We start from the raw sequence: 27717 nt of genomic DNA, 5'->3' as shown, positions 1-27717 counted from the left end.
TATGTGCTGCTGCCGTGAGAATACAGCAAGAAGAGGAGGAGTGCTGAGGGAGCAGTGGGGAGGGTGAGACAGCGTAAAAGCCTGTGAATCTAAAGCATGGAAGGGCTCTGGTAACGGCCTCCAGAGCCTTTCAGTCTCATTAGCATAATGGAAAAAGTGGAGGAAAAAGAAGGCCATGGATAACAAATATAAGAAGATTAACACAGTCACAGTAATCTATAAGTAATTGTCCCTGGTTTATCATGATGGATTTTCATGGTAGATTTTGTAACTCGCCCCCCCCCTGTATTTTTAGACCTTTTTGGGTAGTTTAACCCCCTTTCCACTCTTACTGTACTGCAATAACAATTTTTCTTTCTTATCAGTTTAAATGACAGAGCCTGAGGATCGTCGCATGATATCGCAAGATCTCCGGGATCCTAGGTAAGATGGGGGTGCACAGGGTGACAATGACTTTCCCAGCAGCTTTTTCCCTTCCTATAAACTATCTGGATTGATTGAGTAAAGCAGAGTAGGAGAAACTCTTTGAAACTGCCAAAAGGTTTATGAAGGTTTACAAACTGGAGAGCCCCTTTAAATAATAATGTGCTTATTATCAAGATTTAGAAGAAAATTTTGTGAATAGTTCAATCAAAGCTCCAACTAATCTCAATATGCATGAGATGGAAATACGATCTAATAACTGTATATTAAGTTATGTATAATAATGATTATTTTATAAGTGGAGAGTTTAAAGAATTGTCACATAAAAAGGAGAACATTGGAAAATGAGATTAGAAGAAAATGTTATAGTTCATTAAACACCAAAATCTATTCCATTTTACTTTGTATCACAGATACATTAATAGCAGCTTGATACATACGTGGATGAGATTTTAGAAAGTTCATCCTATTAGAAGAGCCACAATTTTTATTTCTGAAGATTAGCAGATTAGTATGAGGCAAGATTTACTGTTTATGGGCAACAGGGAATACTATTATAAGTATATCGATTGACTACATGGCATCCAATTCCTTTGTAAATGGGTGAAACAAGAATCCAGTGAAAGATATTAAAGTGAAAATATCAAAACTTCTGCGGAGGGGAAAATATTTGAGGAGTTTGTTAGAGACGCAATCCTGGAGTATCTCACTGTACATAACCTTCTAACTGTCATGGATGCTCCCGCGATCCATGTCGCGGATCGCGGGTGCACCCGTGCTCCGCTGCCTGCCGGTCCCTGTCCCCCTGCCCTCACTTACCGATCCCGGCTCCTGTCTGTGCTCCGGCTCCCGGCGTGTAGGCTGCACGCTCCTTCCCTGCAGTTGCGCGCTCCCGCTGAAACCGGGACAGTTGGGAGTTGTGTAATTTGCTTAGTGATATAAAACAGAGGGTTGTCATTAACCCCTTAAGGACGCAGGGTTTTTCGGCTCATTTCTCGCTCTCCAACTTCAAAAATCCATAACTTTTTCATTTTTATGTGTCAAGTTCTGACCTTGTTCACACAACCTCAGGTTCTCTAATGACTGATAACATTCACAGAGTTGAGCTCAGGAGAGATCAAACCAAGACAATCGCATGGTATAATATCTCAGTCTCTGCGTACTGTTGCCATCAAAGGTAAGGCAGATGTGAGATGCTTTATTTGTGTCACACAGTATTATACAGAAACCTGCAGTGGGGCAGGACAAAGGCTAAATTACTTAGGGATAAAGAAGTAATGTCCATAGTCCATTGGTTGGTAAATTATTACATGGGCATCGGAGACACTTCTCTGAAGTAGATACACAGTCGTAAATCCCTCTTGATAGATGTAAACATTGACTAAGAGAGATGCAAACAGCAGCTGTGGGGGGTCTTTCACTCCTTTGGTGGACAGCAGTGGACTTTGATCAGCTTTAGCCATAGTCAAACATCTTCTTAGTTTCAACACTCAGCAAGTATATGAAAAATAAAAACATTTTCATTAAACATAAAACAATACTTCACAGTCCCCCCTAAAATGATTTTATTTTATATTTCCCTCGCACCTCAGTTAATCCCTTAGGAGTTAGTCAGCAGTGGGGAAGGGGATAGGATTTCTTCACCAGTTTGAGACGGACAGAGCCTTGTGCTCTACCCCCCTTTGTACTTGGACTTATCTGCCGAATAGACTCCTCCTATTCTTTCCCTTTCTAAATATCTGTATAAACCACTTGGGTTTTAAGTGGGGAGACTAAAACTCCAATGTTCCCACAGGTGAAACCTATTGCACTCGTTATCAGAGGGAAGGGGCCCTTTGGAGTTCAGTGTATTTCTGATATGACCAAAATGTAATGGAAAACAGAATAATGGAAGGACTAATAAGGACACCCTTAAGAGAAACAATCCTAGTCGTTTAAGGGCTGACTGCTAATCACCTAGCCACCAAGATATAAGAGTCCCATGGGTGGTCAATGCTACAGTTAATTTGTTTCCCAAAGAAGTTTATTAATCCCCATCAAAACTTTAATAAGGCATAAAAGTAACAAAACTTGACTTGAGTGAATCTAATTGGGTCTTTCTTCCAGCTGTCTTGAAGTGCTTGTTGTCCACAAAACCTGGAAGGCATCATCATCTCCGGGGTCATCTCTCCTCCTTACATGGCTCTTTATCACCAACCGATCTCCAGGTTGAAGCTCATGAAAGAGAAAACTCAAAAATATACTTAAGTACAGTGCATGTGTAAGGTTATCATACAGTCTAAGTCTCCCATACTGCATTTGGAGCAACTGTGAACAATAATATCCTAATCTAGGAACCAAACAAAATGAAATCTTGTAGGGACTCAATCCTGTCTTTTTACTGGCCTATATCTTACTGAAAGGGCTAATGGTAGACCCTCGGTCCATGGTTTCCCCTTCTCCACCATTGCCTTTTAGATCTTTAGTTTCAGAGTCCCATTCAACCTCTTAACCTTCCTGCTACTTTGTGGATGGGGTGGGATGTGACTATCTAATATATCCCTAAATCTAAACTTCTTTTGAGAAGTGGGTACCTTTAAAGCACCTCTTGTCACTCATACCTGTAGACCATTTTTGAACAGAACATAGTCAATACACTGCTCTCTGGGAAAAATACAAAAATCTTGTGCTGTGGTGAAACCTTCACAGACTGGTAGATATAACCATAAGTCACCTGGGTCACAATAGGTTGTAAAGAATCCATTGTCTACAGATCAGACTGGCACCTTCTTCTTGCTGCATCTTCTGACCTTCTTTTGCCGCTTGTCTCTGCAGGACCTGTAGCATGTTAGGACTTACCAAGGTAGAGGTTTCCTCAGCTGGCAACACAGTCATGGTGGAGACTAAGGGTACAGACGTCCTGACAGCTTCATTGGCTGCTCTATCTGCCTAGTCATTCCCTTGTGTTTCTGTTCACCTTGGCGTATGCCTTACTCTTAACAATAGCTACTACTGTAAGCTCGAGTAGCCTCTCTATAAGTATCTTAATCAGGTCTGCAATTTTCCACATAGGGCTTTTAACATGAGCTGTTCCAAACGTACCTTGAATCTGTGTACATGCTATCTGTCTTACCCTAAGCTAAGGGACATACTTCTATCAATACTTTCAGTTCTGTTCCACTAATGTAATATGTAATGGAAGTGCTTCTGTTTCTTATACCTGGTTGCTTGTTGGGTTGTGCAATGACAGCATATAACATATTAATAACATTTACCTTCACAATAATACCTGGAACCATCCACAAAGAGTACAAGGTCAGGGTACTGAATCTTTGACGTGAGAAAATCCCACCGTCTCCTGCGCAGTTTGGGCCACATAATCATGGTCTTCCGTGAGAGGAAGAAAGTTAATTAAATTTAACTAAATACTTGGATCTTCTCCCCCCTTGCTCCAAAGGCAGTATGTCAACTACAAGGACAAAACCTGCTCAGAAATAAAAAGAAAACATATTGTAAACATTAGTACCAGGCTGGTTAAGTGTTTGGCCAGCACTTACGAGCACACAGCTAAAAATGATGTGATACATAAACTGCAATTTGCTAAAAATCTGAGAGATAATTATAACAATGAATAAGCTGCCACTATCTGCTCAAAAACTAGAGGGTCTCATCTCACTAAATGATAAGCCATGAGCCTTTATCATTTTCCTTTACAGTCCTTGGCTTAGAGCCAGTACCTATCAATGTTGGTGACCTTGGATCACTGGTCTTTATAGAATTATCTATATGGAGTTCTACTGATATTTCTGAGCTCTAAACTGTCTCCAGAATAAACCTAGGGAAAAACAGTGGTTATACATAACATAAGAACCTTGATCTTGAATCAGCTCTCTGGGCTAAAAAACACAAAGGGGACAATATAAGTTTAGATCAGGTTTTAAATCAGGTCAGGTGGCTAGGTCATAAACCAGTGGTACTCAACCTGTGGGTCGGGACCCCAGAGGGGGTCGAACAACCAAAACCGGGGGTCGCCTAAAGCCTTCGGAGCCGCAATTTTACTGTGTTTTTACTGCGAGCTGCATGGTTTGGGGTCACCACAGCATGATGAACTGTATTGCGGGGTCAAGCATTAGAAAGGTTGAGAACCACTGTCATAAACATATAAAAACAGAACAACTAGACTACTGTTCTACTCTTTGAGAGTATAACTGCTGTAGAAAACTGGACACCTGGTGGCAATACTTACCACACAGATTACTTCCCTAATCAAATGAACTTCTCAAAAATAGTTTCTAATGTCACTGGTTACCAATAACTTGATGAAATGTAATTAGCTTTGTAGAGTTTTTCTCTAATCTTTCTCTTCACTGCTGCTTGGGGGGTGGGGAGGAGAATCTCATAGTCTCCCCCCTTTGACCTTCTATCTGCCAAGATAATATAACACTTTGCTATGGGCTGGAATGCTGCCAACCTTGTCTTATCACTGCAGCCTCATCCTCCCTGTCTCCCCCTGTCGGACTACAAGTCTCAGGGGTAATACAAAGTAATACAAGGGAACGCCTTTTTACAAATGTTATTTTAAAATCAATTCTTCTACTGCCCATTGTCTTGTCTGAATAATCTTTCCAACCACAGGGGTTTCTTTAATCTTCAAACAAACAAACATCACTATTCAGTTCCAGAATTCTCTCTATAACACCTGAACAAAGTTCAGTTTCCCAATATCACTGACATTTCCTACTCTTGAATTTCAACAACATACTATTCTCAAAATTTATTATCCCCAACCAGCTTCTATGGCTTCCAACAGAGCAAAGCCACAGGTAACCAACCTCAAAACCTTGAGAAACCACACCCTCCACGTGACTGTAAAATGGCTGCCGGGCTCGGCCACAGGTATGCTGTTTTAAGATGGCCGCCACCAAAGCACTGTGGGGAGTGGCTTTTGCCTTAAGCATAGATACAGGCGCATGAATGGTGGCATGATGACCTGGGGGGGGGGGGGGGCACCACAACTATAACAAGTCTCTCCTTACTCCATTAATCCACCCTTCTTATGATATGGGATAAAGGGGGTGGAGTCTCGCAGGGTGCTGCTCTGCCATCTTTCTTCTTTGTTTCAGGTAGGAAAAACACATAAAATCTATTTTTCTTCAAACTGCTTTCCATAACAACAATTTTGAACTGTCTCTTATCACCCGTCTCTTTCTATCAAGCACTCTGAGCTAAGCGGGCACACTGAAGGATTTTCCACACAGATCCCTAACTAATGAGACAGATGATGGCTGATGACTTCACTACATAACTCCCAACTATTATCAATCCACAGAAGATCAATACTTGTATATGACCAGGTTCAATAACCAGAGCTTTACTTTGGTCAAAACTGTACAGGTGAGAAGCCGACTATATAGCTATCCTGACCGGAGACACAGGAGGTTTTATAGGCAAGATAACATGTATTTTCTTACCTTTTTATGGGGCTGCACAACCCTGTACTCTGCTCTGGCAGAAAATTATTGCAATAACTATTTTGGATTGCACACTAAAACCTGTGTGCCAATATGAATGTATTGATCTCTGCTCCAAATTGGATATTAATATATATATATATATATATATATAAATATATATATTAAATAATGTGTACGTAAAGAATCACACAGACATGGCCATGGTCAGTAAGATTCTCTTGCAATAGATCTCCTATAATAAGGTCCCTTATCTCTGCCTCCAGGAGGACTTTTTAAACAAAGACTATAACCCAGACAAGCTTTAACCCTTTCTGTCCTCTTTACAAAGAATTTCATAGCAGCTGCTCAATGTACAATCAGTTTCAGTTTCCGGAATTAATACAGTTTCACGTTCTCCCGCCGTCAAATCACCCCTGGTTCCTCCGGTTGTGAAATTACAACCTCATGACGTCTTACCACGACTTATGAGGGCCTTGTGCTTCTCAGCGTGCTGCGTCGACTCTCTATCCCTCTCTAACGTCCCTACCAAAAAGGAACCAGGTCTATGGGCAACACCACATGGGTACCAGTACAAAGTACCAGTACCGGCCCCAAACCCCTACTCAAGCTTCAAGGCTGGGGGCAGTCCCAAGCCCCTACTCAAGCTTCAAGGCTTGGGACTCCTAACTATCCCTCCCTACCTAGCCATCCGCCCAAAATCAAAATTCAACCGTCAGTGCCTACTATATGAGACCCGAAAACAACTCAATACTCAATATCTTCACCGCTGCAGCAATAACCATAACCACGACTGGTCGGGAGAAGGCTTAGAGTAACCTGGGTTGACAGTGACACTATAACAATATATAAATTCTTGGAGCTACACAGCAGACCGAGACCTGTCACTTAGGCGCGGCCCTCGGGTCGGCTTAGAAGCGCAACTAACTCAAACCCCGGACCAACGACACAGGTAAGACAAAGATTCAAAAAATCAATGAACTTACCGTGTTCAGTGGAGTTGATCAGGCTCAGGTCGGTCCAGAGAATGGCCAGAAAGCACCCCTTGATTGCCGGTCCAGGGGCCCTCTCGGCTCCTCGAGTGTAGTCCCGGGTTTCGGCACCAGCTGTCAAGTTCTGACCTTGTTCACACAACCTCAGGTTCTCTAATGACTGATAACATTCACAGAGTTGAGCTCAGGAGAGATCAAACCAAGACAATCGCATGGTATAATATCTCAGTCTCTGCGTACTGTTGCCATCAAAGGTAAGGCAGATGTGAGATGCTTTATTTGTGTCACACAGTATTATACAGAAACCTGCAGTGGGGCAGGACAAAGGCTAAATTACTTAGGGATAAAGAAGTAATGTCCATAGTCCATTGGTTGGTAAATTATTACATGGGCATCGGAGACACTTCTCTGAAGTGGATACACAGTCGTAAATCCCTCTTGATAGATGTAAACATTGACTAAGAGAGATGCAAACAGCAGCTGTGGGGGGTCTTTCACTCCTTTGGTGGACAGCAGTGGACTTTGATCAGCTTCAGCCATAGTCAAACATCTTCTTAGTTTCAACACTCAGCAAGTATATGAAAAATAAAAACATTTTCATTAAACATAAAACAATACTTCACATATGTGTACAGACCTGTGTGAGGGCTTATTTTGTGCATAACAAATTTTACTTTCCCGTAATGTTATTTATTTTAACATGCCGTGTACTGCGAAGCTGAAAAAAAATTCCAAATGTGGAAAAATTGAAAAAAAAACGCACGTGCGTCACGTTCTTGTGGGCTCAGTTTTTACGACTTTCACTCTTCGCTCCAAATAACATGCCTACTTCATTCTTTGGTTCGGTGCGATCGCGGTGATACCAAATTTATATAGGTTTTATTGTGTTTTAATACATTTTCAAAAATTAAACAAATGTGTACAAAAAAGAAAAAAAAAATTTTGCCATCTTCTGACGCTAATAACTTTTTCATACTTTGGCACACGGAGATCTGTGAGGGGTCATTTTTTTTTATGAAAGGACGTTTTCAATGCTACCATTTTGAGGTCTGTGCGACATTTTGATCATTTTTTATTTCATTTTTTATGTGATGTAAAAAGGTGTAAAAGTCGCATTTCGGACATTTGGGCGCCATTTCCCGCCTCGGAGGTCACCGCCGCCCGTAACCGTTTTTATATTTTGATAGATCGGGCATTTTGGGATGCGGCAATACCTAATATGTTTGTGATTTTTACTGTTTATTATGTTTTATATCAGTTCTAGGGAAAGGGGGGTGATTTGAAGTTTTTATATTTTATTAATTTTTTTTATTTTTTAAACTTTTTTTTTTCTTTTTTTTTTTCCACTATTTTTTAGACCATCTAGGGTACATTAACCCTAGATGGTCAGATCACTCCTACCATATACTGCAATACTTCTGTATTGCAATATATGGCATTTTTGCAGCACATTCATTACAATGAGCAACTGGCTCATTGTAACGAACCTGCATAAGCCATGTAGCCTCGTGTCAAAAGAAGACCCGAGGCTACCATGGTAACTGATCGCCGCCCCCCGATGACGTTCGGGGGCGCGGCGATCGTAATAAAGATGGCGGCGCCCGCGCACAGTCGCCGGCGGCGTTGAGAGGGTTAATAGCTTAATGCTTGGTTAATGCTTGCACCGATCGCGGTTATTAGCGGTGGGGGTTTTCTGCAAAATGCAAAAACCCCCACCTTTGTATGAGGAGGACTCAGCCCGTAAGCCCTCTTCATACATCCCTTATACCTCTGCGCCGTAGAGCTACGACGCAGAGCGTTAAGAGGTTAATGGCACATTCTCAGATTGGGTTGACGTTACCAGTAGAGTGTCACAGGGGTCAGTATTGGGGCCACTTCTTTTTAATATTTTTATTATATTCAATATAGTTTATTCAAGTAGTAGTGAGGTTCACATACATCAATGCATGGGATCAAAACAATTACATGTTGAGAACACAGATCAATGTAGGTCACGCAGGACCTGAACAGAGCAGTTGAAAAGAGATGTCCCTCTGGTAAAGTGGATACACCACCCTCCGAAGTTTGTGGGCATCAGCAATATGAGACATATATGAGGCGATTAGTGCATGAACAGATATAAGGGTATGTGAACTGTTACATAATGGTAAAATAAGAAACAAGCAACAAAAAGCCAACAAAATATTGGACTCTATAGTGAATAGAATAACATGAAAACTTAGTGAAGAGTGAAGGAAAAGAAAAAAAGAAGGGGGACATAAGAGGTATAAGGAAACGTGAGGAAAGAGAGAAAGAGGGCTAATACGTCTAATCAGAGAATAACTGGGTATAGGCCGGGGTGTGTTTGAATAGGAACCAAGGCTGCCATATGCGTGTGAATTTTTCCATGGACCCGTTCACTTCAGCATTGAGTTCCTCCATGCGACAAAAGTTGGAGAGCTTGTGGACCCATTCTGTGAAAGGACGAGTGACGGGAGATTTCCAATGTCGAGGAATAGAGAAAAGAAAATAGAGAATAGAGAAAAGCGCAATATGTCCTTCTTCTGTGTCCCGATTGTGCCTAGGAGAATGGAGAGGAGATCTACTTTGACTGAGGGGGAAACAGAGCGTCCCGAGAGGACCCTATATGTAGAGAACACTCTGTCCCAGAAGGGTTTAATGCCTGCACAGTCCCACCACACGTGTAGCATGGTCCCGCCAGGTTCACCACATCTCCAGCAGATGTCAGGGACAGTAGGGTAGAATGTGTGTAAAATTGCTGGGACCCGGTACCACCTTGTTAATTTTTTATAATCTTTCTCTTGAGCGGCACATGCCGAAGAGAGCTTATGATTGAAGACATACATTTTCTGCTTGTCTTGCTGAGTGAATTCTGTGTCTAAGTCCTGTTGCCATTTGTCAACATAATCGGGGTCCACAGGGTGTAATTCTTCCTGTAGGATGGCGTAGATCTGGGAAATTACAGAGGGGGGAGTACACAATTCCTCAAATGCGGTGAGGGAGGACCTAAATACTAGTTGATTTGCCTGGGCGCGTATGTACAACTGCAGCTGAGAGTGTTCCAACCATGAAATGTGGGTGTCCGGGAATTGAGTACATAGATCAGTATATGATGGGAGGGCACCATTGGATAAGATTGTATGAAAGCGTGGATCATCAGATGACCGCCAAATGAGGAAGGAGTCCCTGCCGAGTCCTGGGGGGAACTGTGGATTGCCAAACAGAGGGGTTAATGGGCCAGAACTGCGAGAGAGAAGACCCCATTGGAGCAGCCTCTGCCATAATGTTATTGCAGCACGAGCGTGATGAGCATGTCTTCCCAAGTGCTGTGCTACGTCACCGGATACCCACAGGAGAATTTCCAATGGAAGTGCGGATGAGAGTTGCTCTAGAGTGACCCACTGTTTGGAGTTGGAATGAAAAGACCAATCTAAAAAGCGCTGGAGTACTGTTGCCCAGTGATACACTTGTAAATCCGGAAGGCCAGCTCCACCGGCTGTTTTAGGGCACGTCAAAATCTGCCACCCCACCCTGGGTCTAGAGGAACCCCAAATGAATTTAATATTTTTATTAATGACCTTGGGTTTATACATTCAAGTTTCAATATTTGCAGATGATACTAAGCTGTGTAAAGTAATTGATACAGATGTCAATAGATTCATTATAGAGGGATTTGTGGAAGCATGAGGAGTGGGCATCTCTGCATGGCCCCCCCTTAGCCTTAAAAATATATATACAGGCGGTCCCCTACTTAAGAACAACTGACTTACAGAGGACCATTGGACACAAACGGACCTCTGGATGTTGATGATTTACTGTACTTTAGCCTTAGGCTGCTAAAACAGTTATAACAGTTACCCGTGTCTGCAATTAGGATTTATTGTTAATCCTGGTTCTTATGACAATCCAACATTTTTAAAATCCAATTGTCACAGAGACCAAATAAATTCTTTCTGGGGTTACAATTATAAAATATACAGGTCCGACTTACATACAAATTCAACTTAAGAACAAAACTACAAAACCTATATTGTATGTAACCCGGGAACTGCCTGTACATATTTGTACATTCACATGTTCATACACTCATATGCATACATTGGGGGTCATTTACTAAGGGCATATATACACACACAGCATATTTATATATATTGGGGGGTGTAACTCATGGTACCCACTTTCAACACAGACACAGTTGTGGGTGCAAAAGTAAAATGAGACTTATTGTTTCTTTAAGATTCAAGCAAAATAAACACGCTTTCTTCAGCTTATAAACATAAACTTAAACAGTCCTTTCTTCAGATATAACAAATACAAATGGAATGATCTCACCATGGAAGCAGTATAGCACTCCCAGGAACTCTGAGGTAGCAGTATAGTATCCCAGGAGTCCTGAGGCAGCAGTATAGCATCCCAGGAGTCCTGAGGCAGCTTTCCTCCCACAGCACCTGGAGGACACCAACTTCATCTCACATATACACAGTTCCTCTCATCTGGTTGCTCCATAAAAAACCTGGACCCCAACTACCGTAGGAAAAACGTCTCAGTAACATAACATTACTGGCAACCAGGGGCGTAACTTGAGGGGGTGCAGAGGGTGCGATCGCAACCGGGCCCAGGAGGTTTAGGGGACCCATAAGGTGTCACTTTCCAATATGAGAAGACTTGTACTATAAACCATACATTATAGTCGGGGGCCTGGCACAGGCTTTGCACTGGGGCGCATCAGCTTCAAGTTTTGCCACTGCTGGCAACAGCTGCTGGGCTTTTACATCACCAAGGCCAGGTTTCGTGGTGACATATACCTGTCATCAATAATTCCACCACTTTTCCTCTAACAATATGGGTCAAGCAACCTCACATGACCTCAGGCAGGAAGAAGATTGACCAAAAGAGGTGGGCATGCCAGGCTGGACTGCAACTACTAAGGCAGCAGCAGTAGAGGGACGGCCCGGAGGCAGAAAGTGCAAAACGCGTATTCTTTGAATTCCCCTACTGTGTCCCCACATTGCTAGACCTATATTGCTAGATGTTATATTGATTAGGCCTAGGCATAACCAAAATTCCTGCAAATTCTAGGAAACTAGCTGCTCATATACTCCAGACATCTGAACTGGTGATTGCAATATCTTGGAAGTCACCAGCCTCCCCTTCAATATCAGAACTCTTTGCTTCTATAAACCTACACTGTTTGCTAGAAAAACTGTATGCCTTTAGACAAGGCATTATGAATACTATCCATAACATGTGGGAACATTGGATCGAAGTTTCCAATAGGAGAAACACCTCCTTCAACATAACACCATGATTGGGGTACATTCAAACAACTCTTACCCTGGTATAACCTACCCCCCTTTTCTAACCCCCCCCCCCTTTCTTAACCGTTACGTTAACGCTCCCCGGATTACAATTTACACATTTCTTATTCTAATACTTCTGCTCTAATAAGCTAAATATATGTGAAAATAGAGCCTATACGATAAGATATTATATATAACTTGTTTATTATGCTGGACTCAATAAAAATAAATATTTGAAAGAGAGAAGATGCCTACAGGTAAGTATGTAATATGATTTAGTTTACATCTATGTGTGCCGGATGGTGCCTCCAGACTGGTTTATAATATATCATAATTGTTTAATAACTCTTCTTTGTTCTTTGCTAATCATTGATTATACATGGACATTGGTCTGGCCATTACTATTGTTTTATGTACTTTAGGACATTGTAGTAGAGGGAATTTTTTCTATTTTGTATAGCCCTATTTCCAACCTGGGCTCCTTTTTTCCCCAATTTATATTCTTTGAGAGTACAAATATTATGTTTATGGTGATTGTTGTTAAAATAAAGAAGTAATTTTGTATATAATTAGAGATGAGCGAGCATACTCGTCCGAGCTTGATGCTCGTTCGAGTATTAACGTACTCGAAATGGCTCGTTGTTCGGACGAGTATTTCGCCTGCTCGAGAACGAGCTTTCACTTAAAGGGGTTATGCCACGAAGCAATTGACTACAAAAAGCTGTCAAAGAGGTTAAAATATTTCAAAAATCTATTTGTAATGGTTACCTGGAATTAAAGATACCTTTCTATTTGTTATTATGATGCTTGTTCAGCCTCTATTCTGCTCCACAAAGAAGCAGATGTGGGAGGGGCCTAGCCTGGCACATGCACAGCACTGACAGTGGCAGTTATTGCACAACTCAGTGCTACAGAGCGCTCAGCCTTCAGAGTCTCCTTCCACCTGCTGTGCTCAAATAGTCCCTGCATTTACTGATCTAATAGAAGTCCAATAGAAATGTGTCATACGCCCCATGTTAAAAGTGCACCAAAAAAAGTTGGTGCAGTCTGTCAAAGCAGTGCAGGGGGCACCAGATTCATGAAGAACGTGCGCCAGAAATCCTGAATCTGGAGCCCCCTGCACACTACACAGGTCACTGCACATAGTACACATGTACTATGTATTCTCACAGCATCATGGTCGGTGTTAGGGATATTTTATGCAGGGCCCCAACAGCCTTCTTGACTTTTGTAAGGTGAGTCCTAATTAACCCATGGTTGTCCTGATTGAACATAAAGACCAAGACACAGGTCAATCTCTTAGTCAGGATCTTCTTCCCTTTAATAATCAAAATGCATAATATATAACAGACAGAAGAGTCATCAAAGGGGCGTGAATAGTATACAGGCAGTCCCCGGGTTACGTACAAGATAGGGTCTGGAGGTTTGTTCTTAAGTTGAATTTGTATGTAAGTCGAAACTGTATATTTTATAATTGTAGACCCAGACAAAAAAAATTTTGGCCCCAGTGACATTTGGAGTTTAAACATTTTTTGCTGTAATGGGACCAAGGATTATCAATAAAGCTTTATTATAGACACTTTACAGCTGATCATTGCAGCCTGGGACTATAGTAAAGCATTCAGAAAGCTCCACCAGAGGTCTGTCTGTAACTATGGGTTGTCTGTAAGTCGAGTGTCCTTAAGTAGGGGACCGCCTGTACTCCAAAACTATTGGTCATCAGCACATTCTGGGAAAAAAGTTAATTAATTGTGCTCAGTTCTCAGAGACCTTGTACACAGATATTGTTTATACTAATGCTGAGAAGGAGATGATAAGTGGGCTCCAGAATCATATTGTTATGCAGCATCAAGGACAGACTGGCTTCTAATTAAATGTCAAAGGGTATTAGCTGACAGGCCAGCAAACAGGTTACATAAAATGAAGTATGAATGATGATATTAACTTGACAATGGTCAGGGAACATGGCCGCTGTATCTAAGATGGCGGACAGTAGTCAAGATGGCGTCCGAAACCAGTGCGACCTCCTTAACAATTCCCCCCTTTGAGCTTTGCATGGCCTGTAACTCCATCCTGAGCGACCTCCTCAAGCTCCAGGTACCCACAGGTAGGCTAAGCCCGTACCTGCTGGACTTGTTAACTCTTCACCAGATCCCCTGGAGGCCAGTCACTCAGGGGTTACAGGCCTGCACACTCGCATCACATCACTGAGTCCCCATAGTCCATAGGCTTGTAAACAGGCAGCATCATCCTCCGCTCCGGGCACTTCTCCTGTCGTGGTTCTTACCGCCTGGACGGACATCTGGGACATGGTGGACTTTGTGATGGGGACCATAAGTGACAAGAGCAAAATCACAATCCCCAACATCACCCCCACTTAAAGGAAACCTTTCCAATCCCCCAACCACAAAGTGAAGGGCAAAATGTCCACCCCAGAGTTTCTCTTGAGTTCCCTGGACAGTCCTTCAATCTTTTCACGAGCATGGGTAATGGATCCATAGGGGCGATGTCATCTGGGATGTATATGCGACAAGCCACTCCCACCATCTTACAGACTCCTCCCTTCTCAGCAAGGATCATGTCCAAAGCCATGCGGTTCTGGGAAGCATCTCGGATATAATTCACAAATCTCTGTTGATTACAATAAAAAACAGTTAACCCAACCAACATCATTGCTCATAGCTCTATGGGGAATAATGATCTGTCATGGGGAATACCTGTCCATATCTGATTGTGGGCCTTGTACTCATCTGGGACCCCCCCTTGGTGCTCCCACTGTATCTATATAAATGTTGTCATCTAGGTGCTTCTCTCAGACCTCCAGAATCCTTTGGGATTCTCTACCTTTTCTTATGTGTCTGATCAACCTTATCCCTGGGGATCACGAGGAAGGAATGCACAAGTGTTATCACCGTACACTCACCTTCCCAGCCTCTAGGCCTGACCTGACTCTCCTATCCCCACAAATCCAGTACACATCAGACACTGCTAATACAGGGTTACCTGTGCTGTCAATGTTAAAGAAGGTCATTGTCTTGTTGCACCAACCGTAGGTAAAGTCTCCAATCCCTGGGGGCATCCTGGTCAGCCCTATAGTTACAGTGATAGTCATGGTTGGGGTGTCCCTGAGCATACAGTCAGTCAGAAGAGACCAGCTAGCAAGAAGAATAGGTTAATCTGCAATAGAAAGCATGGAAGCGTGCTGACTTCCCTCTAGCTTCACAGACGTGGCACTGGTCAGCAGGACTTGGAAAGGACCGTCATAGCGAGGCTCCAGACTCTCTCTTTGGTGTCTCTTTACCACCACGTAGTCTCCAGGCTTTAGGGTATGCGTCCTGAGGTCTCTGTCTGGATCTGTCCAGTGAAGTGGGTTCTGCGACCGGCCTCTTTGGTCTCTGGAAGTCCAAACCTGCAGAAAAATCTCACTCACCAACTTCTTGGCTGCAGCTCTAGCAGTAGCCTTGGTCATGGGAGAAGCTTCGGGCCACCCTGGAAAGAGATCAATGCACACAAGCACGTACTCCTGCGTACCACTCTTTGGTAGTTGGATAAAATCCATCTGCAGTCTCTGGAAGGGATACAGCTGCTTGGGTGTCACCTTCCGTGGGGTCTTTACCACCTTACCCGGGTTGTGGCGGGCACAGACTATACAGGCTTTCACTAGTCTAGTGACAGGGGTAGTAATGCCCGGGGCAAAACACTTGCGGTTTATGAGCACTAGCATGGCCATTTTGGATATGTGTGTGTGTCCCTGGCCTACTTGACTTACTGTCGGGTGCAGGGCTCTGGCCAGGCACACCCTCTCTCCCAGCATCCAGGTCCCATCGGCATCTGGGCTCCAGCTTTCCTCCAGTCTTCCTTCACTTCTGATGACTCTCGGGCCACCAGGGACTGGAACACCTGTGGATCAAACTTTTAGCTCAGAACTCACTGCTGAGACTTCAGGATAGTCTCTGGGCTCCATCTGTGCAGCTGCCTTCGCCATCCCGTCAGCCACATACTTGCCCTTGGCTTGTGGAGTTACCAAATTGTGTGTGGTTTAACTTTTATTATCCTCACCTCTTGTGGAAGTAGGAGAGCATCCATGAGCTCTTTAACCAGCGTGCCATGCTTAACGGGGGTCCCTGCAGAGGTGAGGAAATCTCTAGCCTTCCATATGGGTTCATAGTCGTGTTTAGACCCCAGAACTATACCTTGAGTATAGATGTTCGCCCTTTTACCTTCCACCAGCTGTAGTGCTTCCCTGAGTGCCATCACTTCACCTCCTGCGCTGACCTGTGTGGAGGGAGTGGTTCACACTGGAGTCTGAGCTGTCTGGCCTTGGCTCACATGCTTGGGCTGTACTTGGGTGAGGACACTGTGCAAGGTATGTGGGGTTTGCACAGTAACTGAGTGATCTAGGGTCTAGGATCAGCTCACTGGCCTTGCTGAGCAGATTGCTGGCTGCAGCTACTGACACATGCGGGACTCCCCTCACAACTGAGTCTGACCGGGCCTAATAGTGGGCCACTGGGGAGGCCACCACGTTCCTGGGCTAAGACACCTGTCTCCTAGATACTCCATGCAAAATAAAATAAGGTCTGGTTCAGTGGCATGTGCCTACGGCCGGGACAGACTTGCCAGCTTAGGGCTATGGAATGCATCAATTGCCTCCTGACTAAGGGCAAATGGAGAAGAGGCAATTCAGTCAGAAAGGGGCAGCATTGGTCTGGAGGCAGCAGACCTTATCCCAGGCCTGCAGGAGCTGTCCAGTGCTAGAAACATGTAAAGAGGCTTAGGGCCTCAGGGCAGGGGCATATTCTGGACTGCCAGCTTTGTTTCCTCTGTCAGGTATCTGCCTGTGGCTGAGAAGCAGTGGCCTAGGAAGACCACCTTCTCCTGGCAGTACCAGAGTTTGTCTCTGGGAACTTTGCAACCCTTCTGGAACAGAAAACACATAAGGTCAATAAATGCATCCTGGCAAACAAAAACAGTAGGTTATCCGCATACTGGAAAGGAGAACATCCAGTAAGGGGCTAGTCTGCCAGTCTACTCCCTGTAGGGCCGTGGGGTATTGGCTGGGTGAGTTTTACCCCCCTTGTGGGAATCTACATCAGATATACTGGAATACTGAACTGGTAAAGGCAAATAGGTACTGGCAATTTTCATGTAGGGGCACAGAGAGGAAAACATTTGCCAAATCAATAACCGTGAATAATATGTCCCTCTCAAAGACTGCTGCCAGTTTGGGCTAGGGACCACTGGGCTTCGGTACACTCATTGGCAGCTTGGAGGTCATGGACCATGCTACATGTATCCGGCTGTTCTTTCTGAGTCTTTTCTTGACCGGAAATGGGCTAAAATCATCATCGGACTAGCAGGGGAGAGTTCTACAATGAAAGGCGATAACTCTGTTTGGGGGGGGCTGTTCTCGCTGACATCCTTGTCCGTAACCACCCCCCCTTGTCTTGCCCTGTGGGAGCCGTCTCCGCCACTCACTACAGTAATGTCTCCTCCCCGCAACGCCCACTTGGATTGGTCGGTTGAGACTTCCGGACATGTTGTCAATCTCACTTCGGCGTGGTCTGTGAAACATCCTCTATTCCCTCTGTATATCAATGTGTCAGAGTTCCTCCACCACATCTCCAGCCCAGTGTTCTGTGCTTCCTAAAAAAGTTCTGGCCAGACTCCAACGTCTCAATAAAATCCAGGTACACTTAAGATGGTTTTTAATCAGAAAGGAACAAAAGTCAGTCATAGGCTCTGTAATACAGTTGGGGGGCTTATTCTTGCTAAGTCTGTTCATGGGGTACACAGGAGGACATCACATCATACTGTATTCTTGTTCCACAATCAAATAAATTCCTTCAAGTCTTTTTTAGATTGTCAGGGAGAAGTCTAAATGCAGCGATCTGCCCCTCCCAAATGTAAATGTTCTCACTAGCCTGTAAACCAGGAGATAACAGAACATTCAGGCAAGGCCTTAGACATGTCAGTTCTTCACAAAACAAAATGCAGCTCCAACAGCCCCCACCCTTTTGTTAACCCCTTAAATGCCAGAAAGCAGGTACCGGAGACATTGTAACACTTTTTATAGTAATTTTTCTCTAATTGTCGGGATCAATAAATTTTAATAATACTCAAACAAACAACATCCCTCACTCCAAGACCCCTAGCAGACACCCGAAAAGGTGAGAAAAAATCACAAGCCGGCATTTTTCCAAACGTCTGGCAGGACGCCCCAAGCATGGTCAGCTGTTATCCTACAAAGCCCCACAACAGCTTTTATGGCTGCCAACAGCAATCAACTTTCAGGGACTTGAAGGGAATATAACTTAAAATGGCCGCCACTGAAAAATAAATTGACTTGGGTAGGGCGTGTCATCTTCTCTAACCACCAGATACAGGGGTGGAGTCTGGATTAAAGGGGCCATTTTTCACTCCAAGGAAAATATAATAAAATCGCTTTTTCTCAAATTCTTTCCACATCAAAAACTTTGAAATGTCCCTTATCGCCTGTCTCTTTCTTCAATGGGCACTCAGAAGAATCCCAGTCACTCTGTCCCGGTCCGTCCGTCAAAGTCAGAGGCTATAAGTGTCTGTTTCCAAATCTGATCAAGTTTTTTCACTTGTACAATCATCAGATCATCTGACACATCCCAAAACCTTCAAACCTTCAATATTACTTTTCATTTCAACACAAAACTACCAACCCTTATGTCCGATTATGTCAACTTGCTCTTTTCCATCTGTCCTACTTAACTCAACAACCTTCTGTCTCTGTGCATCTTTCCCCTTCATGTGGGACACAATCTTCCTTCTTGCCTGCAATGCACTTGGCTCTATTCCAATTCACTACTCATCATAAATGCCTACTACTGCAACACTGCCAAACTTGTCCCCACAGACACAGCGAATGCCAACACCTCGATTTACTGACCCCAAAGAAACTAGATACCAGACTTCCACAGAGGACTCTACACCAAGTCAACTCTGACCTGTCACTACTCTTTCACCGACTACACCAAGTCCACTCTCTTACCGACTCTTTACTAAGTCACTACTAGTTCTTACAGTCCCATGAGGCTGTTCAGACTCCCAAAAAAAAGAAAGCTAAACACACACTTGATCAGGGCGGGTCTCCGCTGCACGTGCACAAATTGAGCTCTCTACCTCTATGGGCAACCCTATTGGCACCAGTCAAACAGTACTATAGACACTATGATAATCACAACAGAATATCTCCCAGTCTCCCACTCTAGCATTGCAGACATCTAAGGGTTACTACTTCCCGTCTCGCAGCTTCAGCTAACACCACAGACTTTCTCACCATCCGTCACTGTCCAATCTGTCCATCACCTTACAAAGTGGTTCTTTGCCAAAAACTATGAGCTTAGGTTACAGTGAACAACAGTGGCAAATACATAACACAGAGACAGTCTTACCCGGTCCGTCCAACTAGTGAACCAGAAGTGACATATCAAGGTAGACAAAAAACAGCTTACCCTGAGAGCTCTCTGGTCAGTTCTGTTCACCAAGCCGGCGGGGACCCTTCACGGAGGCTGTCTCGGTGTTGTTGTTGCTTACTCCTAAGCCCACCCAGAAAAGGACGCCAAATACTGTTAGGGATATTTTATGCAGGGCCCTCTTGACTTTTGTAAGGTGAGTCCTAATTAACCCATTTATGGTTGAACATAAAGACCAAGACACAGGTCAATCTCTTAGTCAAGATCTTTTTCCCTTTAATAATCAAAATGCATAATATATAACAGACAGAAGAGTCATCAAAGGGGCGTGAATAGTATACTCCAAAACTATTGGTCATCAGCACATTCTGGGAAAAAAGTTAATTAATTGTGCTCAGTTCTCAGAGACCTTGTACACAGATATTGTATATACTAATGCTGAGAAGGAGATGATAAGTGGGCTCCAGAATCCTATTATTATGCAGCATCGAGGACAGACTGGCTTCTCATTAAATGTCAAAGGGTATTAGCTGACAGGCCAGCAAACAGGTTACATAAAATGAAGTTTGAATGATGATATTAACTTGACAATGGTCAGGGAACATGGCCGTTGTATCTAAGATGGCGGACAGTAGTCAAGATGGCGTCCGAAACCAGTGCGACCTCCTTAACAGTCGGTCAGGCTGACACGCATGGGGGAAGTCTAGGTGGGTGCAGGGGAGGCAAACCCCACGTGTATTGTCACTCCAAAGTGCCACTTACCCCTGAGGAAGTCACTTTGAAGTGAGGATACGAATGGAGTTTGCCGTCCCTGCATTTTTCTAGACCTCCGACATATTTACACTTTACTGTCCGCCTGACCGACCATGATGCTGTTAGAATACATTGTTTTGCTCTACTTGTATGCAATTGATTGTACAAAATTAGGTGCAATAACATGGACCTTTTGTTGTTTTTATGACTTTTACTAAAAAACTTTTGTATTTTTGTATGTTATTTTGGGGGCGTTAATTGCATCTCTTTCTGTGTATTTTGTAAGGAATTGCAACTAAATCACTAGATAGATAGATATGAGATAGATAGATATTTATGAGATAGATATATATGAGATGGATGGATGGATAGATAGATAGATATGAGATAGATAGATGACAGGTGATAGATAATAGGACTTGGATAGATAAATAGGTGACAGCTTCTCACATGTTGCTGACCTTTAGCTACTTCCTTGCTAGTCAGGGACAGGGGCCCCTTTGCAGGACAGTAGTGTAGCATGGAGGGACAGTGAATGGTGGAGAGTACAGGAGGAGGACTGCAGCAGGAGAGGTCAGAGCTCAGCCTGTTACTTGTGTTATTTCTGCAGCCTCCTGTGTGACCTGACTAATGGTGGAGGGAGGAAGGGCTGCTACATTGCTATGATCTATGTTAGGGAGGACTCCTCTGTGCAGCAGATAGCCATGTCTGTCTGGCTTCAGTTCCTTTGTATCTGCTGCTGTAGGCTCCTGTGTGACCTGACTAATTGTGGAGGGAGGGGTGGGCTGCTACATTGCTATGATCCATGTTAGGGGAGGACTCCTCTGTGCAGCAGATAGCCATGTCTGTCTGGCTGCAGTTCCTTTGTATCTGCTGCTGTAGGCTCCTGTGTAGCTGCTAAGCAGTGGCCATCACAGCACAATCTCTGCCCCTCCTCCTCTCTCACTTCCTATTAGCTGCAGTGTGTCAGCTGATCATTCAGTGTGGAGAGGAGCTGTGAGCCTGTGGAGTGATCTGTAATGCAGAGCAGCTGGGAGAATCCTTGTGCGCAGATTCGGCCAGATCAGCTGTAGCTCAGGACGGGACACAGCTACCAGCAGGGGGCGCCAGCAACCAGGACAAAAGGAGTTCTCAGTAAGGCTGCAGATTTTGTAATAAGTGTAAATGGTGAAAGTACTTGTCACAATGCATTGGACCCAATTACAGCCATTTGCTATGGTGACACAACCCCTTTAAGGAAACACAGTGAAGAATACTGAAGAACACAGTGAACACAGGATTATTTAAACGGGTTCTCTGGTCACTATATGTACTTTTTTTTTTTTTTTTTAAACTAACTAGTTCTTTTGCATATATTATAGTTGCACACCCTTACCTCACCACCCTGGGCTGTACTTTCTTTACCTTCACTTGTCACTTCACAGCTCACTGCTGCATAACTCCAAGATGGCTGCCCCCATTCTGCTAAAAGACTACATCTCGCACAATCCCCCTTGTCAGCACAGCTTCTTCATACAGAGGAACGTGCAGCCACACACCCCCAGCAGGGAACAAGGAGCTGACTGCACACGTCAGACCAGAGAGCAGAGACAGTATACAGGTCGTTTCTATGGAAACTGTAAGTGTAGCAGGAGCTGGCAGTGCACAGGAATGACTTTGATTTCATGAAAAGGGGGCAGAAGATTTAATGTCACTGAATTAGTAAAGTGATAAGTGTGGGGAGATAGTGAGGTCAATCTTTGTCACCGGAGAACCCCTTTAAGTGAAGAACACAGTGAAGAACACATTGCAGATGTGTCCGTACATCTGCTAACTTATCAAAAGACATTAGTGCAGAAAGGTGTACTTCACAATAGTATGTGAAGAACACATTGCAGATGTATAACACGGGTCATTCTCCTTTTTGAAGTTCCACAAATATATTACATTGAATAAAAAAAACGAAGAGACAGGACTCTCTATATACACTCACCGGCCACTTTATTAGGTACACCATGCTAGTAACGGGTTGGACCCCCTTTTGCCTTCAGAACTGCCTCAATTCTTCGTGGCATAGATTCAACAAGGTGCTGGAAGCATTCCTCAGAGATTTTGGTCCATATTGACATGATGGCATCACACAGTTGCCGCAGATTTGTCGGCTGCACATCCACGATGCGAATCTCCCGTTCCACCACATCCCAAAGATGCTCTATTGGATTGAGATCTGGTGACTGTGGAGGCCATTTGAGTACAGTGAACTCATTGTCATGTTCAAGAAACCAGTCTGAGATGATTCCAACTTTATGACATGGCGCATTATCCTGCTGAAAGTAGCCATCAGATGTTACAGGGTACATTGTGCTCATAAAGGGATGGACATGGTCAGCAACAATACTCAGGTAGGCTGTGGCGTTGCAACGATGCTCAATTGGTACCAAGGGGCCCAAAGAGTGCCAAGAAAATATTCCCCACACCATGACACCACCAGCACCAGCCTGAACCGTTGATACAAGGCAAGATGGATCCATGCTTTCATGTTGTTGACGCCAAATTCTGACCCTACCATCCGAATGTCGCAGCAGAAATTGAGACTCATCAGACCAGGCAACGTTTTTCCAATCTTCTACTGTCCAATTTCGATGAGCTTGTGCAAATTGTAGCCTCAGTTTCCTGTTCTTAGCTGAAAGGAGTGGCACCCGGTGTGGTCTTCTGCTGCTGTAGCCCATCTGCCTCAAAGTTCGATGTACTGTGCGTTCAGAGATGCTCTTCTGCCTACCTTGGTTGTAACGGCTGGCGATTTGAGTCACTGTTGCCTTTCTATCAGCTCGAACCAGTCTGCCCATTCTCCTCTGACATCAACAAGGCATTTCCGCCTACAGAACTGCAGCTCACTGGATGTTTTTTCTTTTTCGGACAATTATCTTTAAACCCTAGAGATGGTTGTGCGTGAAAATCCCAGTAGATCAGCAGTTTCTGAAATACTCAGACCAGCCCTTCTGGCACCAACAACCATGCCACGTTCAAAGGCACTCAAATCACCTTTCTTCCCCATACTGATGCTCGGTTTGAACTGCAGGAGATTGTCTTGACCATGTCTACATGCCTAAATGCACTGAGTTGCCGCCATGTGATTGGCTGATTAGAAATTAAGTGTTAACGAGCAGTTGGACAGGTGTACCTAATAAAGTGGCCGGTAAGTGTATAATGCAATAAGACTCCTTTTGTGGTTTAAACAGTGTGATTTGTTCTTTTTGGTGTCTTGGCACTTTGATAGGGATGGTTGGGCATTTGTTGGTTTCTAAAAACTCTGACATTACTCTGGCTCTGTGTCACGAGGCCCGTACCGTCTGAGAATCTCTTTGGGCGGAGTCTGTGGACCCTCTGGACCACCACGGGAGTTGGTATGGGGTCCGTGGTGGCAGCCAAAGTAATAAATCCAGTCACAAGCTGAGATGACAGCAGGAACACAGAGGAGCACTGGTAATGCTGATACGGAGTAAGGACACCACTGGGCTGGGACCTTGGAAGGCACGGCAGAAGCACAGGAAGGCAGGAGGTCACCACTGGGCTGGAACCCTGGATGGTACAGCAGGAGCACAGTCGTACGGGAATGGACCACAGGATAAGGACCACCGGACACACACCACAGGATACGGGCCACCGGACACACACCACAGGAGGCGGACCACCGGACACGGACCACAGGATACAGACCTCAGGATGCGGACCACCAGACATGGACCACAGGATACGGACCTCAGGATGCGGACCACCGGACATGGACCACAGGATATGGACCACCGGACACGGACCACAGGATAGACACAGGAACGGGACCTCGGGAAACACACAGGAACGGGACCTCGGGATACACACAGGAATAGGACCTTGGGATACACACAGGAGGCTTTCACTTCAGTTGGGAAGACTTGAAGATCCGGCAGGGAGTGAAGGAAACCGCCGGGTTATATAGAAACCCGGAAGTGACCAGCGCCAATGGAAAGGACGCTGGCCCTTTAAGTTCAGAAGAGTCACTGTGCGCGCCCTTGGAGCTGGAGCACGCTGAAGACTAGGAGCCAGGTAAGGTAAGTTCGGGGATGGGGAAGAGACGCCGCCACGGAGGGAAGCGCAGGTGTGCCCGCGATCCATGACCAGGATCGCGGGGACACCTGTGACACTCTGTACAGGAGCTGCGTGAGGAATTGGAGCGTTATAGAAAGGCAGTCGTCAATAGTTCTGTCCTAGGTGGTACAACACAGCATCATGGGGCACAGTGAACAGTTTATCATTATTAATACTTTTCGATAATAATAATAATAATAACTCGATGGTGCAGACGGCTCATATACCTCACATTAACACAACATTAAAAAAAAAAAAAAATAGTAGAAGGAGGACCCTGACCCTCACAATCTGACCCTCACAAGACTGAAGCCTTTGGAATGCATCAAAAACACATTAAAAAAAACATGACACAACACATCATGTGAAAGCGACCTCAGATGAACATGGGTACAACAGATTCACGTTCATCTGTTGTACGTTCGGTACAACACGACTATTAGCTGTTAGATCCGTGGTGTGGTTTAGGCTGCCCAATAGAGGAACCAGTGGCGTAACTAGGAGAAGCAGGGCACCATAGCAGATTTTTGCATTGGGCCCCCCTTAAAAATATTCATACATACACACACGTTTATACAATCACTAACATTTACACACTTAAATACACAACATAACATTCTACACTCACTTTTATACACTCGTCCACACAAACATACGTATACACTCATATGCACACATTTATATACTCATATATACATTTATACACTAATACATACAGTATATACAAACTCCCTGTACATACATACAGTATATATGCATCAAAGTTGCATGCATACTGTTTATATACACACATACTGTGTATATACACAGTATATACACACACAAAATGCATATACATACAGCATATAATCACACATTCAGTATATGCAGCATATACACACAAACAACATATACACACAGCATATACACACACACACAGCATATACACACACACACACAGCATATACACACACACAGCATTAACGCAGCATACACACATATACACACCCACCCACCATATACTGTGTATATATACAGTATATACACACACAAAATGCATATACATACAGCATATAATCACACATTCAGTATATGCAGCATATACACACAAACAACATATACACACACACCATATACACACACACCATATACACACACACAGCATTAACACAGCATACACACACACATATACACACACACACCATATACACACACACCCAGCATACATACACACACCCAGCATACACACACACACACAGCATATACACACACCATACACACACACAGCATACAAACACGCACACAGCGTACACACACAGCATATACACACACATACACATATATAGCATACAATCAATAACTATACACACATATTTAGTGACTTACATTTCTTGCAGACCGGCTGATGTGTAGTGGGGTGGGTCGGTTAGGCATCCTGCCAGCCTAGGAAGTGTGCCGGCCGGGCAGCCACGGCAGCAACATGGCGGCCGAGGAAGCAGTGTGGAGGAAGGGCGGCCGCGGGACCAGGGTGCCAGGATGGGCGGCCGCGGGAGCAGCATTGAGGGAGGTGAGCCGCGGAAGCAGCATTGAGTGCCGGCGGACAGCCCCCGGACCAGTGTGCCGGCCGGCCGGCTGCAGGAGAAGTGTGCCGGCCGAGCAGCCGTGAGAGAATCATGCTAGCCGGGCAGCAGTGTGCCGGCCGCGTGGCCTTAGGACCAGGCTACCGACCGCGCGGCCATGAGTACATTATGCAGGGCAGGCAACCACAGGAGCAGTGTGGAGGGGGGATGGGCAGCTGCGGGAGCAGTGTGTCGGGCGCGGAGCCAGGGTACCATCGTGGCGGCCAGGCAGCCGCGGAAGCAGTGTGGAGGACCGGTGGGCAGCTCCCGGACCAGTGTGCCGGCTGGGCAGCCGCGAGAGCATCGTGCCGGCCAGGCAGCCGCGGGAGCATTGGGGAGGACCGGGCACCCGCGGAAACAGCGTTGCGAACGGTCAGGCCGTACCAGCCGGCAGCCGTGGGAGCAGCGTAGTGGGTGGCCGCAGTAGCAGCGGGGCGGGCCGGATGGGTCAGAAACTCCGGGGCGGGCGGGATAAAGAGGAGGCGGGCCATGGGATTGATCTTTAAATTAATGCGCCGTATAGCAGGGCCCGGGCGGCGTTCAGACCCGGTACGGAAATGCAGCGCAGTTGCAGACATTGTGATTGTGCCACTGCCCGGGCCCCTGAAGCTCACGGGCCCCGTAGCAACCGCTACGGCTGCTACGGCCGTAGTTACGCCACTGAGAGGAACTCGGCATTCAAGTCAAAGATAGCAGAAGACCACGTTACATGTCTGTAATGGTCCTAGCATCATTTTACCAGAATGTTCTGCAGGGCCAGGGAACTTTTTTGTTTTATTTGGGACTCTGGGCTCCTAATTTTTCAGTCTATGCGTAGTGATCGAAGCTCAACTAGCGGCGGTTGCTTTTTGCATAATTTCTGTACATTTCCCCTACCAAACATTAGGCGGAAAGGTATATTTCTGTTTCCTAAATATTTTTTACATGTTATAGTTTTCTCTTCTTTTTTATTACTCAATAAAAGTTCTACATAGCTCAAAGAAACATGCTTACAAAAAGTAGATGACTGTATAAAGTAACAAAAATCCCTCAAAATATTAAATCTATTCTGAAAACAAACCACCGCCAGTCCTGCCCTCAGCCAATATGGCCGCGGCAGTTTGACCTTTTGCATGACGTTACCTCACGCCGGAAGTAGACGCGGCGCTTCCTGACAGGACTAGGAAGCGCCTCGGGAACATGGATGTTGGGTCCTGCTCAACTGTCATCTAACTGTCTGCGGCGTCGCTCACGTTTATGGTCCCGCCATGATTCCCTTCACCGTGAATATTAAGTTATCCACCCGGACGCTGACCGGAGCTCTCACCGCGCACAACAAAGGGGCGCTAGACTGGTGAGTGCCTGCAGGGGGTGTAACAGGTGGAGAACTACAAGTACCAGCATGCTTTGCGGCGCACTGTAAGGGACTTCCGTGCCCTGTATAGCGGCGTCAGAGCTGAGCGCAGGCAGTTCCTGGTATGGAAGCTGGAGGGCGCTGTCTTGGTCACACATCGTTAGTAACCCAACAACAAGTGTTCTTCTTGTACCTTCTACAGGGGGGTGGGGTAATAAAACTCTTATGCAAACTAAAAGGAATTGTCCATTCTGTGCATAATACAAAGTGATAAAATGAGTAAAACAAAAACCTACTGGACTACCCCTCTTTTCCACTT

At 44.8% G+C, this 27717-nt stretch overlaps 1 protein-coding gene across 4 annotated transcripts in view; it reads left to right on the top strand.

Moving 5' to 3' along the window:
- Window positions 1-359: 359 nt before the first annotated feature.
- WDR11 (WD repeat domain 11) overlaps window positions 360-27717 on the top strand; it is a 116223-nt gene continuing 88865 nt past the window's right edge. For 2 of the 4 annotated variants that reach the window (XM_072131022.1, XM_072131021.1), the window contains exon 1: window positions 27201-27398. In XM_072131022.1, the coding sequence (XP_071987123.1) occupies window positions 27313-27398 (86 nt within the window). In that variant the 5' untranslated portion in view covers window positions 27201-27312. Of the gene's footprint in view, window positions 424-27200; window positions 27399-27717 lie in introns of those variants that run through there. The other 2 variants (XM_072131023.1, XM_072131024.1) reach the window with 2 other exon arrangements.

This window comes from Engystomops pustulosus, chromosome 11 (genome assembly GCF_040894005.1).
Source record: "Engystomops pustulosus chromosome 11, aEngPut4.maternal, whole genome shotgun sequence".
Lineage (NCBI taxonomy): Eukaryota > Metazoa > Chordata > Amphibia > Anura > Leptodactylidae > Engystomops > Engystomops pustulosus.
The sequence above is the reverse complement of the archived record's forward strand: the minus strand, read 5'-3'. Positions and strand labels throughout refer to the sequence as shown.